We start from the raw sequence: 18346 nt of genomic DNA, 5'->3' as shown, positions 1-18346 counted from the left end.
CCTTGTTTAAAATTTTGGCCTGTGCACTCTGTACTTGCTTATTCTGTTCAAAAGACTTAAAACCAAGCACAAGTTGTAACTCGAAACTGTTGCTGCCCCTACTCTAGTCTCTAGTCCAAAAATCCAAATTAGAGGAGTCTAGCTGGAACCACGGAAATTATCAGAAAAGCTGGAACAAAGGGAGGTGTCTTCCGTTGAGATCAGCCGACCAAATTGACCCCAAACACGATTAATGGCTCCTCCGCTGACACAATTCGTCCTCCAGCTCCAGTACTGACCCAATCTGACTCCAATGTGGTTGGCACTATCTTGCTCAGCTGCCACAGCTTGCTAGGCGTGGCTTTACTTCACTTCACCCAGCCTGATGAACATGTGGTTCAAGAGATTCCCTACAACTTCCATCGCTTTGTGGTGGGCCAATCCATTGTTCAGATTCCTCAAATGATCGATTTCTCCAGTCTCCATTGCTTATGGTCTCAATTAAGCAGAAGAAGCAGAAGCAGAAACAGAAGCAGAAGAAGAAGAAGAAGAAGAAGAAGAAGAAGAAGAAGATGATGATGATGATGATGATAAAACAAAAGAAAAAAAAAAAAGTGGAACAGGGAAATTTGACTGTGCTGACCAACCCCATCAGTCTGTCCTTGAGCTTTAATCTGTTCTCTGTTCATAATCCATATGGGTATTTTTTTTACAGGTCCCCACCAAGGTAACACTATTAACAGTCTTTCCCTTTCACATAAATAATGGCAAAGCAGTAAGGCTGCAACAAGATCCGAAGATATCTATCTAGCATTCTAACTTTGGATAGTACAGATTTCGGTTTGTTTCTTTTCTTTTTTGTTTTCCTTGGAGCTTCAAACCAACCTTAGAAAGATTATCCATCTAGACAGAAATAACCACCACATCTACTATATATCACTCTCATCTGTTTTCTAAAAATAATGACCTGTTTGGTTCCCACAAGTTTACTGTCTCGTGGGCCTTTCCATAACAGGAGAACTGAATGAATTATTGTTTTGTCTTTTAATGGATAAAATAGTAAAATAATAAGGTAAATTCTATCACTTAGTTCCCTGAACTAATTTATTGTGTCAGATTCCTCTCCCCCACGGCCCCACCTCAATAAAAAAACAAAAGAAAAACTTACTAGCATTCCATCAAAATATGCCTATATGCCTTGTCAGATTTTAGGATGGCTTTACTTGTTTCCATGGATACTATTAAAAAAAAGCCAATCATGATATTCTATTCAAAGATCTGAATGTACAAAGGTTCTAAGTAATCTGAGGCATGGAGGTGGAATTGTAGATAAAACTGAAGATATGGTCCATCAATGTGATGTCCCAATATCAATCCAGCGATCAATGTGCTTCAAGTGTTGTACCAAATTCAGGCCACGTAATTGATGTACCAAATTCAACCATCCAAAATGATGTACTTACATTTCAATCAATGTAAATACCAAAAAAAAAAAACAATGTGAGCCATTTTAATAAATTAACCCAAGAATCTATACTAACAAAGTGGCCTCTTGCCCACCCGAAAAAAAAAAAAAAAAACTCATGAAAGTAATGAATTAAATTAATCATGACCATCCAATCATGTACTAATATCTTGTCATTTGATTAAAAATTTTCTAAAAAATAAGTCTATGTAAATAATGGGTCCAATGTAATTTTGGAAAATGCTAGCTTATGGTTAAAATATTGGTACATCACTTGGATGATATTAATCTACTACCCTATTAGATCACTTTAATGGCTGGGATTTTTGGGTTAATCTTGCACATTATTTGGATAGCCTTGATTTGTTAAAATAGTGGTATGTTAGTAGGATGGTCGAGATTAATTTGCCAATATTATGAAACTACTTTAATGGCTTGGATCTTTTGGATTGATTTGCTCTATCATTTGCTTCCATCATTTGAATGGACTGATTTTAGGAGGCCTTTTGGATGGTTCAGATCTTAGGTTTTACTTGACATGTTGCCTTACATGGCCTAGATTTAATAGAAATTTTTATGCATTATTTGTACGGTTGAGATTAGATGAAATCTTGGTTACATCATTTGGATGAGCTAATATTAGATGAAAGTTTGATAGACCAATTAGATGGTTGAAATTAGGACTATCAACAGATCAGGTCTGGATCAGGTTTGGGTAGAACCAGAACCGATTCAACAAGAAATATTAAGGAATTAGAACCGTATCAAACCCTATATGGTTCTTGGAACAATTGGTTCGTGGAACAATCAGGTTTGATCCAATTTTAATAAATTTACTAAAAATGTTATACATATAATATATATACATATATATATATATATGACTCAGGTTGGGTTTGAATTAATTTGGGATTGGGTAGAACTGGTTCTTTACCAATAATAATCGGACAATAGATCAAGAACCAGAACTTACCTGTCGGTACCAAATCCTAGAACCAAAACCATCCCAATCAATTCAGGTCCATTGGATTGGACCAACCTATTGACAGCCCTAGTTGCAATTAATATATTTAAAGAGACCTTATTGATGATCCAAATCTTAGGGTCCGTTTGGTTTGTAGTCAGAGTCGTAATCGGAATTGGAATGGTCTATTCCTATAATCTGTTTGGTTCAGACAAGAATGAGAATGGGATTTAAAATCAGCAGGAATGGAATTTCATTCCCAAGAGATGTACAGGGAATAATCATTCTCTCAAATGGGGGAATGTCATTCCAGCAGGAATGAGAACGGGATTCTGATTCCACCCAACCAAACAGTTGGAATTGGAATAGCCCATTCTGATTCCGATTCCAGACCCCTATTCCTGCAAAGCAAACGGAACCTTAGGTTTAACTTGACATGTTATTTTAAATGGCCTAGACTTTTTTAGAGATTTTCATATATTACTTGTATAGCGAAATTAATTGAAATCCTTGTAGGATGGTTAAGATTAATTTGGCAATCTCAAGAAACAATTTTGATGGTCTAACTATTTGGATGATTGATTAATTGAAGTTAATTGATCATAGGGTGCTGTTTTGATGGCCTAGATTTTAGATTGTTACTTGGTACTTCATTTTATGTGGTTGTATTGGATCCGTGATATACTTGCTACTCAGAAAAACCCAAAATCTGGTCAAGCCAATTCTCTTATTCTTCATACCCTGAATATCCAAATTAAAGAAGTTAGGAGAAGAAAGGTTAGATGGATTTCTTGAAAACTCCCTATGCGGTTTGGTTTCAAATTAAATATTGATGATAATTAGGGATATAAATGCGGTTTGGCCAAACTTTCATTGACCAAGAAATTCATATTATTTTTTTAGATTAATGTGAGGATTAGGGAAAGTTTATTTTCTCAGGTATCACTTAACTTAATAAATGATATCCATCTCATAAGTGGGTAAATAACTTTCCCACCTGGGCGGAAAGTTGCCAACACTTGAATAGGACAAAAATGTCACTTTTAAAATTGGATTTTTATAGCTAAAATGGTCATTGCCTTATTCACATGGGTAAATGCACTTACCTGGGTAAATCTTTCTTAGGAATACTTACCCAAGTAAGTGCATTTACCTAGGTAAATAACTTACCGAAAAATGAACAGAGCCTAAGTATTATGGCCATGCCACTTCTAGAACTGCTTGGAGTTCGCATCTACGCCCCATCGTGCCTCGCCCCACATAATGTGCGATTGACACCTGTCCAGTCGCATGCGGTGGGGCTAACGGGACGGAGGTTAGCCCCACCCGTTAGCCCCAAAACGATCTCGAAAGGGCAAAGTTTGAGCTTCTCCCATATTCCCGCCCCCTGAACCTCAAATCGGAGTCTCTGGCCCCTTGTTCTAGCCCGAGCTCGGATCTCCACCCCCATCTCTAGCACCGGTGATCGCTCTGGTCACTAGGTAAGCTCCAACCCTCATTTTTGTGTAGGTGTTTGGTTTTTTCATTTCAAACCAGAGAAACCCTCCTTTGATGTTTTGTTTTTCATTCAAACCAGAGACATTTTTTACCCTCTTCCACCTCCCTCTCTGGCACTAGCAATCAATCTGGCACTGATGTTTGGTTGAGCACTGATTTCTTGAAGTATGCTTAGTTTTTTCTTCATAGAGCACTGGTTTCTTAAAATGAAAAACACCCACACAAAAAAAATGAGGGTTGGAGCATACCTAGTACCGGTGGTCAGAGTGATTGTTGGTGCCGGAGAGGGAGGTGGAAGAGGGTAAAAAATGTCTCTGGTTTGAAATGAAAAACAAAACATCAAAAGAGGGTTTCTCTGGTTTGAAATGAAAAAAAAACAAACACCCACACAAAAAATGAGGGTTGGAGCTTACCTGGTCACCGGAGCGACCACCGATGCCGGAAATCTGAGCTCAGGCTAGAACGGGGGTCAGAGATTCTGGTTTGAGGTTCGGGGGTGGGAATATGGGAGAAGCTCGGACTTTGACATTTCGAGATCGTTTTGGGGCTAACGAGTGGGGTTAACGTCCATCCCGTTAGCCCCGCACATGGGAACGCCCCACCGCATGCGACTAAACAGGTGTCAATTGCACATTGTGTGGGACTAGGCGCAGTGGGGCGGAGATGCGAACTCCACTGCTTGATGGTCTTCTCTTAGACTCTTAGTACACTTATCATGGAATATTTCAAGTGGAAGTTAAAAGATATAATAAGGTTCTTCTTCATATTATCAAGGGTATGTTATGTTATCCTTGGTCGATAGCATACACTTACAAAAGAATCATGCATGTTCTAGGGTGGTATGAGGTTTACTCTCATTCTTTACAGACGAAAACAAATGTGCTGATGCTGGAATTGATGCTTGAAGCCAAGAAATTTTTTAGGCTCACTCGATCCATGGAAAGTTTACTCTCATTCTTTGAAATAGTTGATGCCGGTACAATAATCAACCAAATTTCAGCAGAACTTATAACCCATGGAAAGCTTACAAACATAAACTCATGCCTAATCTAATGGGCATTGTACGATACGCATTAATGTTTGGAAACTTTAATAACCTTAAACTAAACATTGTACGGTATGCACCAATACATTGCCATGTTTTTAACCAATTGTACGACTCTTTCTACTTCAACTTTGATTAACAAAGCCCAGGGCCAGAGCATGAGTGGTAATGGTATGCATCTAAATCAAATCGAATCAGATTAAATCGGACAGGGGTGGATCAATATTCAATCTAATTATATACCCATCGATTTCGTTTCGCCCTTAACCAGATCAAATTCGGATGAACATGTACCATTTGCAGCCCAATGCAGCGGCATCAATACTTTCTCTCCTCACACCAACAGGCTCCTTTTTTTTTCCATTATTTTCTCCATCTCCTTCCTTCTCTCTTCTTAATTCTACTTTCAAAAGTGAGTTCACATCTGCGCCCCACATCGTCCCACAGCACATCCCTACCGTGTATTAGGAACATCTCCCAATGATGACATCATCAATTCTGGTACTATCACCGGGAGATGGAGAATTGAAATTATCAGAATGTAGCTTACATTATTCGAGATTTCTTTCTTCTTTTTCATTAGACTTTCATTTAGATCTCTTCACCGGCTCGGCCCATGAACATTTTACTCTGCTTTGAGCTTGGGCTCAAAAATTTTGAAAAAGCTAAGCCCAAATCCGGCCCATAAACTGGTCTACTTCTATTCTCAAAGCCCAAAGCTAATGGTAATTATAAATGCAACCACATTGTAATTTGTAAATTCCAGTCCACACCCTCGCTGACTGGGCTACATTATCACTCTATAAGCCTATCAAAGTGACAGATTGCCAGATTCCATCAAATGCAGATCTCCATGGCTCGAAGTCAAAGCAATCACTTCTTTCTGCAGGTGTTTGGATAACATCCCATCGACGTAAAACTCCACTAATAAATAATGCCTGCCATTGAAGTCACTTGGCAGTCCATTAAAATTTAATATTTGATTGTTTAAAATTTAACGTTGAAATCACTTGGCAAGTGTTACTTAACTATTCTTTTGTTATCTAGCCTATGTGCACATTGAAGTCTCAGACTAATAAAAAAACATAGGTACAGGTAGCTCTGTTCCATGAGGCAGAGATGAGGCAGTTCAGGGTGGTCGACCCACGACTAGAGTGGTAGAAATGGGGAGATGTTGTAGGAAATATATGAAGGAATAAAAAAGGAACCCAGGGGTTTTCTACTGGATTCAAGTGAGAACGAAGAGGAGGGACTCGCCACTGCAACTCCCCTGCTTTTGTCGGAGAAGGCGATGAGTAATGGCTACTAGTGACAAGGAAGATGGAAGGGGAAGCGGAGAGAATAGGAGGAAGATAAGGGAATCGGAGAACAAGAAAAAAAATGAAGCTCTAATCGCCGATGTTGTTTGGAGCTTTGGAATGTTGAGGACAATGAACAGGACCATTATCAGAGCAGAAAAATAGTGAGAAATAAAAAACTGATGAGAACAATGGATCCCTTCCTCGGATTTATTCATCAAATGGGAACAAAATGGTGCAGATATGAGACTGATGCATTTGTTCCTCATATTTGCTCCTCCAGATCGGAAAAAATGATGGAAGACTACTTGCATCGTTGCCGACAAAGAACAGTACTGGTGATTGTTTGAACGTTGCAATGACTAGAGGAGATCTGAGGAGGGAGTTTTACACCAGTGGGGAAGACAATGGAATTTTACATCGATTTTCTCGATGATAAATTTCCACCGATTGTCGATGTAAAACTTGGGCACAGTGGAGTTTTACGCTGATTTACAGTGTAAACCAACACCTCAAACAAACAGATGTAAACTTTACACTGGTTCGAGTTTCCACCTCAAACAAACGCGGAAGATTATCACATTGTAACTCAGACCCTGTCCAACTAAGTTAAGTGATTTATGAATGTGCAGCTCCAACACCAAGCCATGATTTACGAGAGCAAGCATAAAAACAGTATTCCCACAAACCTGCTTCAATTTTCTGTCGAAGATGGCAATAAAAATGGCATTCTCAATGCAACTAACCACAGCCTAGTCTTATCCATACCCAGGGGCTGTCTATGATAGCTCGCTCTTTCAGGTGTCTTGTAGCCCCCAAAGTAACAAAACTTGTTATATTTTTTTAGGTACAACAAAAGTGGTCATATTAGGTACTCAGAACAAAATCATTTGCAAGAGATGCAAGTAACCATTTTTTAATACTTCCATGAATTGCACTACACATATTTTTATTTGCACTCTTCCCAAACTGAGCCTAAATGATTCATTTGTCTTCTACCATCTGAATGCATTTAAGTTCCTGAGTGGTGTTCAAAACTTCAAATATAATGATACAAGTGACCCAACAGTATGATACACTATGATGTCAATATGAGGCTAACCAGCGAAGTAATAGCATGCAATCATTTAACATTCTAAACCAAAACTAGGATGAAGGTCAGAAAACACCTAACAACAACTCAGATCTGAATAGTTCAGCATATCATCAGCTCCTTTTGTAGGTTTATCCAATTATTCCCCTACATCGCATTTGGTTTCTCATCTCATTTAGTAAAACATTTCTCCAAGTTTCAACACCAAGAAGAAAACTGACATTGTCTACTGAAAATTTACATCATATTTGGTCCTTACCCTAAAGTATATATTATTTGGAGACAAGGCCTAGAAGAAAGTTAAATCAAAGGAACTGGCAAGTTTAACAGCTTTTCATGACTTGGGTAATCAAAATGGAGGTGAGGCAATGGCAAAACAATATTGGGTCTTCCATGCAACATTCATAGAGAATACAATCATCTAAACCTCCATACAACATTACTATTGAGAGCCATTGCTCTGTTATCACTGGGGCAAATAAGTTTAAGTTGATATGAACTGGTTTACAAATGAAATAACATAGCTCAAAAACTTGAAATCAAGTGAACAAAGTTTCCATCCAGTAAATAATTTCAAAGCTTGAAAGCCCTCTAAATTGGCTTTCATGTGTGGGCAACAATGCTGGGAAAATGCCTCTCCAGACAACAACTACTGAAAAGGGGTGTGGAATTACTTTTCTATGATTGTGTTCTATGCAAAAGGAATTGGAGGTGGAGTGCCTATTTATCCACTGCCCTTTCAGTGTAAAAGGTGTGAGGATACTTCTTGAATGGTATTGGCCTTGGCTGGTGTTTTCCCAAAAACCTTCAGCAGACTATCCAGGGTTGGAAGGTGAGGGAGCTTAAAGAAAAAGGAAGAGTAACTTGTAGCATTGTACCACCTGCAATCTGCTAGGTGCACTGGAGTGAGAGAAACAATAGAATATTTGAAAATCAGGGAGTGGACGTAATGGAGGTAACAAGGTGAGAAGTAGCAACCGTGTGTTCTAGGTTGGTTGCCAAGAAAGATCTGAGGAACCTGGGTGCTTCTATTTTTTGTCTAAGAAGTCTCTTTCTTTATTTATGTGTTTAGGAATTAGACTATAATATAGTTACTCACTGACACTGTAATAGGACCTGCTCCACAAAGGACTTCACCTTCAAAAAAAATAAAGAGTTGAGATGGATGTAGCAGAAATGCAAATATTGAGATGGATGAATGGGAAAACTAGGAAGGGTAGGATAAAAAATGAACATTTTTGTCAGAATATTGCAGCCCCCATAGATGAAAAAATGAGGGGAAACAGACTAAGATGGTTTTGTTATGTGCAGAGAAGACCATTTACATCACCATTGAGAAGTGATCTGTGGCAAGTTGAAGGATCTACAAGAGCTATAGGCAGGCCAAAAAGGACGTAAGTTGAAATAGTGACAAATGATTTGAGGACCCATAATTTAACAATGGATATGATACTGAACAGAGTGAAATGGCTGAATGGGATCGATGCAGTCAATTCCATATAGTAGGAATGAGGTTTAATCGAGTTGAGAATTAACTTCAACAAGTCCCATTGCCCAAGGCCATGAAGCTTGAGTTGGAAAGGTGGAATAAAGGCCATGCTCAACGGCTTGGAGGTGTTAAGAAGAAAAAAAGAATGCTAATCCTACTCTTGCAAGTAGAATTAGAGATTGTGCTCTCTTTATTTCTTTTCAACATTTTATGTAAGGTGGTGTAATTACCAAAGCACCCCCATGTGAAAAGCAATGGTAAGAATACATTGATTATCCTACCAAAGGAAGTATGATTAGCATCTCTGACAAGAAAATACCTGGGATCTGTTGTAAAGCTAGACCAAACAATAGTCTTCTCTCTATTAGAAGAGAAGTCAGACACTAGAATCCAAGGAAGAATTCAAGGAGATAGAAGACATGGAGAAGGTGCAACAGTTGGGTTGCTCCATTGCGACCTGGGTGACCAGGGTTCAACTCTTGGAAACAGCTTATCTGTGTCTGCAGGGGTAAGGCTGCGTACATCTGTCCTTTCCCAGACCCCGCATTGGCAGGAGCCTTTTGCACTGGGCTGCCCTTTAGAAGACATGGAGAAGGTGCTTTGAAGGCAAAAAAGAACAAGTTGAAGTGGTTGAACAAAAGGGACAAGAATATAAGATTTTTCTACCAGAATGCTATGGTCCTTTAAAAGGTTTGATTTCATATTTAAGATTGAAGTAATGGGGTTGATGGGAAAGACCATTCTTGGAGGAAATCATCACCTTAGGAGACCTGGACAATGAAACAGCTCTCACATCAGATAAATAGCAAAGTCGTTTTATAAAAAGGGACAGGAAATGATCAATAAAAATTTCATTAAGATCTTAGAGAATTTCATTCTGAAGATCCCTTTGGGAAGAGTGCAGATGCTTCCTTATCATAGCTCACATCCTGAAGAAGCAAAAGATACATTGCCATAAAGGACTTAACACCTATTAGGCCACTGTATAGCACATATATAATCTTTTTCCTAAGAAAAGTAAACTATATAAAACACCATTACCCAATTTCAATCCAAAAGGAAACTATATATAAAGTACAAAATGGTAACTAATATCCTCTCTTATAGTGTAAAGCCGGTGTTAGAGAAGAACATCTCTCCTTTTAAAACTGCTTTTGAGGAAGGGAGGCCTGGAGGCATATCCCAACCAGGGTTATAAATGTAAACAAATGCATCAATTCCAGGATGAAAAGTTAGAAGTGCAGCATATACATGCAAAATGGACATGGAAAAGGCTTGTGACTATTAATAGGAATTTCATCAATCATATGCTTCATATATATGTTGACTTTAAATGGAGAAGCAAGATCTGGCTCTGCATTTCTTGTATATTCTCTAATTTGGTTAGAAGAATTTTAGAAATCAATGAATTTATGTAACTCTTGGATTGCTTGCCCCATAGACAAGGTAGTGTCATGCCTTATTTTGCTTTGCTTAATTAATAGTCAGTATGGAAGTCCAATTATCCTTCACCTGCCACCTTGTGGAGATATGATTAAACTTTCTCCTGAGATGTACCCTTGCTTCAAGGACATAAGAAACCTAAGAACTAATTTTATCAAAAAGTGATGTATTTATAGTAATTAGTAAGGAAAGTCCTCAAAATTGAGACTTCGCAAGAGACTTAGATTGAAAGCTCATGATGCTGCCAGTTCATATTCTGGTTGGCCTTGGGAGCAAATCACAGATTTTTGGCCACCTTGGATTCGGGGTGTTCTTTTTCCAAGCACTATGGATTTAATAAGTGGCCTGCTTGGTGCAGTGTAAAATCTTGGGCTGACAAGCATGAGAATGTGGGTGCAAGTCTGAGAGCAGCAACTTGTGTCACCTAGTTGATTAGAATTAACATAAGCATGCAGTCCAAAAGGAGCAGGGTGGTATAGAGCTGATGCCACTTAAATTAAATAACAAGGTGTTTCATGTAAGTGGATCTGGAGATTCAAGGACAAGGAAGGCAATTTGTGGACAGCAGGAGATGCATGTCCTTGATTTGGGAGGGAAATGTTGCATCCAATTATCCAAATATATCATTCACTGTGCAGATGTCAATGATGGACACCATTGATCATTTCATATCTAGAGGGAGAGATGGAGAAAAAATGTTCATATTCTGAAAGAGTATGGACTCAGTTTTATAACCCTCTTAAGTGAGGAGTGGGTTATCCCAAGGAATGTCAATGGAAGAAATGTGCTATGTAAATCTCTAAGAGTAAAATCTCCACATTGGAGTAATACGCAAAATAGAGAGGTGAATGGTGTGGTGGACAACCACTTTGAAAGACTTCAAAGGATTTAACTCCACTCAATTTGGAAGCTAATGGGGCCCAATTACTTTTAATTGTTTGTATTGGTCCATTTTATTACAGTTATTTTAATCTGTACAAAAATCTGACAAGTTGGACCTCAAAAAAAAGCCATCCTCAACAAAATACTATCAGACATGTCATCTTTAAACACAGTATGTATAGACAACCAACTCCTAATAAACCCTGTAGCCATATTGATGACCTCAGCTTCAGAAGAAGCTTTGTTACAGTTATGGAGGGGTTTTTCTCTCCTGTTTACTTCATCAATTGAATAAAATTCTCAGGTTATTGTTCCTGATAACAATTACCTTTAATTTTTTTTAATGTTTATACATATACATGTATAGTTTGTAAATGCTTTTAACCCATTACCAAATAAAATCCTTGCATACATGGCTTAGGCCTCATTTCATTCTGAATACCATACTTATTTATTAATACAACTACTTAGGTTAAACAAAAAAAGGACCGAGTTTGTAGAGAAAATTGTTGAGAATAAGTGTGGTATCAAGTTTTTAGGTTGGGAAAACATTTCCATAAAGATTTACTTGGTACACATATTAACATACAGACACAAACTTTATGAACATTTTAGAAGCACACTGATTCCAAGATTTGCACAGAGAATTGCCTCACATTTAGCAGGATGACTTCCATGGTAGTTGTGAATAGAACAGGTTTTCCTATCTTTAAGGAAAAACCAGACAAATGGTATTCATAAGCACAGTATGCTGGACTTGAACCTTCCAAGTTCAGAGCAGGATAGAAGAATTAAACAGTTGAAATGTTTCAAAGCAAATCTCAGAAAGAATGCATTCACAGACACAACCATAAGATGCACAGCAGAACAAGTGCATGCCAATAATACTACCAAGCTAGTCCTGTTTTAGACCTTTTCAGAAAATTTTATAAGGTGAACAGAAGGACATGGAAGCTTCTAGTTATGCAAGCCACATAAAAAAAATACTAAGTGAAAAAAAAAAAAAAACTAGTGACTCAATGGTAGTAGTGTTATGGAAGATTACATGGCAGTAGCCTGTTCTGAATCTCCCAAATAAAATCATTCAAGAACAAGGAACAGGGAAATCAGAAAATACAAAAAAAAGGCTAAAAAGCAAATGAAAAATAGGAAATAGAGATGCACCAACTATACTTAACTCCCAGATACAAGAGTTATCTGGAGTAGGGAAAAAAGAAGAAACCTATCGCAATGACTAACGTCACTAACCAAATCTCACTTACACTCAACACCAGCTTCAGCAGCTCGCCGAGGCTTGCTTTTACGCCTGTTTCCATTCTGTCGAAAACCATTTGATTTGATTGAGTTGTCAGTGCTCAATCTGTTTCCAACACCATTCTCCTCCTTGGTTGAGTCAGTCTTCTCTTTTACCTGTGAGTACCTCTTCCTCTTCTTTCCATTCTCTGCTGCAGCTTGACTTTTCACCTCTTTGGATGTGGCAGCCGGTTTTGTATTCTCCCCATCTTCCTCTTCTATCTTTTCAACTTCTTCATCAATTTCATCTTTCAATGGCTTCTGAGGTCTTCCCCTTCTCTTGTATGCAGGAAGCGATTCTTCCCCACCACTTCCAGGATCCTCATGATTGGCAACTACAGTCGATTTCTTTCCCTTTCCTCTTCCTCTACCCATGATCCCAGTGTGCTCAAAATGGAAAAGCTCAAGCAGTTAAAGATAATTTCTGCAGCGGAAAAAAGAAATGGATCGTGAAGCACAATTGAAATAAAAGAACTGCATGAGTTGCAACAAGAAGTAAACTACAGAGATTAGAAGACAAGAAGAAGTCGATATGAAAATTTTCTATCAAAATTAATACTTAAAAAATATGTGTATATCAGAAAATAAATGAGGAAATAAAAGAAAGAAAAAAAAATAATAAAAAGATTAGTCAGGACTGAGAATCTTACTTAAAGAATCATCGTTTGCACTCTGCACACCAACTAGGATGACCTTAAGAAAAACAAACTTAATAAAAGAAAAAAAAAACACAAAAAAAAGAAAGAGAAACGAATAAAAGCTTCATTTTGTAACAAATATATAATAGTAAGATAGCAAATTTACATTATCTTGGCGTGAAATAAGACAAGTTCAGTGTAGAATTGAATAACACGGGCATGGAGCAAAGCGTTCCATGAAAAAGAGGTTTGGATCCCAAAACAAGACTCAGACATGAGAATGAAGGAGAAGTTGGAAGCGGACGAAGAGAAGAAGTCTAAGAATCAAAACTCAAATAATCATCTTTTCAAACAACACAAAACTTTCCAACAGCCCATTCCATTAAATTAAAAGGTTGATTCTGAAGCAGAAAAAGGAAACCACCTTACTGGGGATAATTAATGCAAAGGAAAATTTGTCAAGTTAACTTTCAACACTCAGCAGAGGGAGAAACACATCAGGAAAAATAAAGCAGGAACTGAATTAGCCATCAGACTCAAAACAATAGCTATCGAAATCCAGATTCCAAAACCCATCTAACAGGAAAAGAACATATATAACAAGACTCCCAGTATAATATCATAAAAAGAGAAGCAAATGAATAAGAACTAGAAAATGAAACTAACCTCATATGAAAATACTGTTTGCTGCATCTCCTGCATAAAACCCATTTCTCTGAATCCGTTTTAAGAAAGAGAACAAAAACTTCGACAGACCCAGAGCAGAGAGGTCCGTTCCCAATAATGTTCTTTACAGTGGAAATGGAGAAGCACGGATTATGGGTGGAAAGTGGAAACTACAATTTTGAAGCAAAAAGAGTGCGAACCCAGATCAGAAATCAATACAATAAACAGAAATCTCAGCAAGGAGTTACAAATTGGAAGAAGTTAATCAACCATCATCTGAGCTCTAAGAGGAATCCAGTCACCCAGATGGCAAAGACCGAGAGAAGATAACAGGAGAGAAAAAGAGAGGTGAAGATACATTTGTTGATCTGCTCTGTAAGAAAATAATAATATTGCTAAAATAAATCATCTTCAGTTTCGTATAAAAACAATATAAAATAATTAAAACCCATTCATGACTTTAATTTTTATTGATGACTTTTGGAATTCGATTGACTCTCTTTTCTACCAATTAATTAGCAGTCTAACAATAATTAAAATAACTTTTTCTTAAAAAAAAAAAAAAAAAAAAAACAGCTATAGTGGATGACTTTACCAAAACATCCTTGAAAAATTAGTGATTTTCCACTGACCAATAAAGGAAATATGAGTTTCAGAGCTTAGCTGAGTGTAAACTGTGAACATTATCATTCTGTCAATAGGATTTAAACCCACCTGTTTTTCTTATGGTTATTTTATGCGAAATTAATCAAATAATTTAATTTTAATTGATTTTGTGAGAGATGTAATCCTTATATCCCGGCTGAATAGTGGAAACCGACGGTTTTAATTTAATTTTTCTTTTCAGAATTCAAACCAATTGAAACGAGATAATCCTTCTGTTTCAGGGTTGTCAATGTCAGGCCGGGTTTAACATGATGATGAACCGGGTCTAATTGGGCCGCTAGGGTTCCAGAGCCCCTTGAACGAATCGGAGCTGTATCTAGAGCTGGCCCACTGAGTCATTGTTTTTATATATTCTTTTCTTTGTTCCCTGATATAATTAGCTTTGGCACTAATTATAGCAATGAAAGGATAACCCAGCCACAATACCATACTTGTAAAGAAACATAAATTTTTCCATCAATGGGCCCAGATAAATCTAGATCTTTTTTTTTTTTTTTTGATTTTGGGTTTCTTCATAAATCTGGATCGAGCTAGGAAATTTCCAGCCCCAGGACGGCCTTAGTTAGAAAAGTACTGCTTTTAATGAAGCCAGGACTCAAAAATTGATCCCTCCACACAGACCCCAGTTTAAAAAACTCATCTTCCACACCACACAGACCCCAGTTTAAAAAAACTCAACTTCCGTTATAACACCGTTAATGATAAAAAGACAGATGACCCGGCTATCTTCTCACTTCTGGATTGAGGGATGGTCCAGTTGGTGGTATGTCAACTGATTCTTTTCAGTATAAATGTGGATTCGATTCTTGCATTAATCATCGATTCTGAGGAAAGGATTAGTAGTATCATGTGTATCATCAAATACCCAAAAAAATTGATCAAACTAATTTTGAATCTCCTATATATAAACTGTTCTGGTCACAGAACACTACATGTGTGCATTGAGAATATCTCTTATCATTCATGAAAAATGTTCCAGTACATGGAATGTCATGAGGGTATGGATCTGGGAATAGTTTGTGGATAGAAAAGATCGAGAATTGACCAAATTAATCCATATATGAAACAGCATTCCCCAGAGTCCGAGTGGCCTCCAAACCATTATATGAAACAAGAAAACAAAGAAAAAAACGACTATAAAGCTGGAAGAATTTTGACTAAGAACTCAAAAACGACGAAGGTTGAAATATATGACGGGGAGAAGGAAAGTTAGTAGAATTTAATATCTTTGATATGTTTCCATCTGTTAATGAGAGAAGGGACATAATTGAAGAACTGAGCTCGGATCTCCTACCTACAAACTGTTCTCACATCCATACTCACAGGACATTACCATTGTATATTGGGAACATCTAAAGTGTGATGACAATTAGTTTAGGTTTCATGGCGTTAAGGGGTGTTAAAGCCCGCCATTAATGGCAGATGCCTGACAGAGGAGGTCATTGGAGGTATCAAAAACTGAGAGTTAGTTTAAGAGAATTCTCAATTCTCAAAAGTGAGGGGGAGTTTTAGATAACCTTAAAAAAAAAAAAAGGAAAATCTGGATCAACCACATGACAAGACATAGTTATAGATCAAAACTGAGCTATTGGAGAGCCCAGCCCAAAAATAGATTAACCCCATCAACCAAGTAACAACATGGAGTTAAGATAAGCCATTCAACTAATAAGCTAAATCAATGGTAATGCTGATACTAGAACAACCAATTGGCTGATCCATGAGGGCCCATGGCCCAAAAGTCAATTGGGTATAGCCGCCTAGCCTTTCTTTTCTAAGTGATTTATTTCTTTCAGGTCTCAGAAATGATTCAGTTGGTGAGGTGGTTAAGACTTGTGATCATACAATTGGGACTGATTTTGGTTGTCGGACAAAGCCACAAATGGATAAGCTGGTCTGACTACTGATGACAAACACAGAGCAATTCATAGACATTTTATTGGGTAATGCCAACCATACGGATTAGGTCAAGCCGTACCACTTCTGGACCTTAGTCACTCACTGCTGACATGAAGTGCTTCCTATACAGAAATTGCTTTCAACAGCTCTGGCAGAATCATTCCAAGCTCGTTTTCACTGATGTCCCCTTATCCTTCAAGGTTTTACTGCGTTAAAACTTAAAACCCATACTGAATTTGTGGGTGAACCCTTTGATGTCTGTCTATTTATCCAATCTACATTCTAATTTTTTTTATTCCCTTGTTTAACATTTTTTGGATTCATTTTAATCAATATCAAATCTTCACAAATAACATATTGGCTGATACATATCGTATTTATAGGTTATTAAGTCAAGCCTTTTAGGGTTTTGACCCAATTCAGGGGGTACACCGGCCTTACACCAACCCTTGTTCAGTTTTGAAAAAATAAAAAATAAAAACTAAAAAGGAGAAAAAAAGTGTGCGGTCAAAACCCCCAATATGCCCCTTCCGACAATACACCCTTTTCAGTATATTGGGCGTATCGATATTTTGAACCTTGATTTTAATAATAAATAAATATCATGTCACAAACAATATTCAACATGCACCAAATTGAATGGTATAGCTTATCGAGGGATTTGGTTTTAGTTGGTGACGCTGTTAGTTCAAGGTTAAGCGCCAAAGTTTTTGAATTAAATAATCTCCAACGTGTTGCTAGCTAATCAAAAGGAAACTTCTATACAATCTTCAGAGATCAATTAATGATAACTTACAGTTTCTACCTTCTTTGGAGTTTTAAGTAAAAGTTTAGTTTGACTGTTGCCTGTTGGAGTAGAACTCTCCGTTTTTCTCGATCAGGCCCAGCATTAGAGATGTAGATTTCAAGGACTTCTAACAAATAAGCCCAAGCCCAAGTCATGTTCTTGGAGATGAATTTCAACCCTAAATTTAAAAGGGTCATTGGTCCATCACCCAATGTTGATCTTGGGAAGGATGGACCGGATAATCTTTGATAATTTTCGCACAAAGTGGCCACTTTCAGATTCAAACCCACGTTCTCGTACTTGTCAGACCGAGATTTTTCGGTAATGCCAAGTAATGGCGCCTAGATGAATTTCAATCCTGTTGATGATAAGAACAAATCTTCCAATCTCACATAGAATTATTGGCTTGGAGTTCTTCTATTTACCCAAATTAGCAGTGGGTTTTGTCCAATGGACATGCGACACATGTCCAAATGAAGTCATACCCAGTGTCCATGAATATCATCCAAAGTTGATATTTGGTCTTAGAGAGTAAATATTTTATAAGCAGAGAATCATGTGCAAACAGATTTTCTACAAATTTGTTGGCATCTTTGATCCTGACTGGTCATGAACTCTACAGTTCCATGATATTCCAGCCATTGAAGACTAACATGGACACATGCCATGTATAGGATACATGTAGTGGCCTTTTCTTCTTCCTTGACCATCATCCCCTCTTCAATCAGTCATTTCATTTCCATTTGAATTTTGGATGCTATGGAACTGAACAGATTCCAGGTGTGAACCCAAGCTTTCAGAGGACCCAAGTGAACATCAATGATTTGACATCTCTGTATCAATTAGTATGCTCGTATGGAGCAAGGATTGTTACAACAGATATGGACTTTTGTCATGAAAATGATATTTGCCAAGGCATGTTTTGTTCTTGAGAATAGACATGTTGGATGAAATGAAACATTTCACTTGGTGTGGTGCGGTAAGAGAATACTTCTGAGATTTCAACAAACTGCATTGAATAGTTTGAATCCAAAAGGTCTGTAATCCTTGAAAACTCAACTCAGCCTTGATAGAGAATGTTGTCTTGTCGTGCATTCAAAACAAAGTGTCTATAATCCTCGAAAACTCAATTCAGACTTAATAGAGAATGTTGTCTTCTCATTGAAAAACAAAAGGGTCTCTTTTGGAATAAAGAGACCAGAAAACCCTCATGTTTTCTTAGAATTTGGTTCAACCATCAATCTG

General features: G+C 37.5%; 1 protein-coding gene across 1 annotated transcript; it reads right to left on the bottom strand.

The window, feature by feature from the left end:
- Positions 1 to 12040: 12040 nt before the first annotated feature.
- LOC104597534 (rho GTPase-activating gacO-like protein) lies at positions 12041 to 13894 on the bottom strand. Its single transcript, XM_010259129.2, has 2 exons — positions 13753 to 13894; positions 12041 to 12872 (listed from the first exon to the last, which is right to left on the bottom strand). Exon 2 carries the CDS (start codon positions 12821 to 12823, stop codon positions 12410 to 12412), a length of 414 nt encoding a protein of 137 aa, XP_010257431.1. The 5' UTR covers positions 12824 to 12872; positions 13753 to 13894; the 3' UTR covers positions 12041 to 12409.
- Between the last annotated feature and the right edge of the window lie 4452 nt (positions 13895 to 18346).

This window comes from Nelumbo nucifera, chromosome 7 (genome assembly GCF_055504915.1).
Source record: "Nelumbo nucifera cultivar China Antique chromosome 7, China Antique-T2T, whole genome shotgun sequence".
Classification (NCBI taxonomy): Eukaryota; Viridiplantae; Streptophyta; class Magnoliopsida; order Proteales; family Nelumbonaceae; genus Nelumbo; species Nelumbo nucifera.
This window is presented reverse-complemented; position numbering and strand designations above follow the sequence as displayed.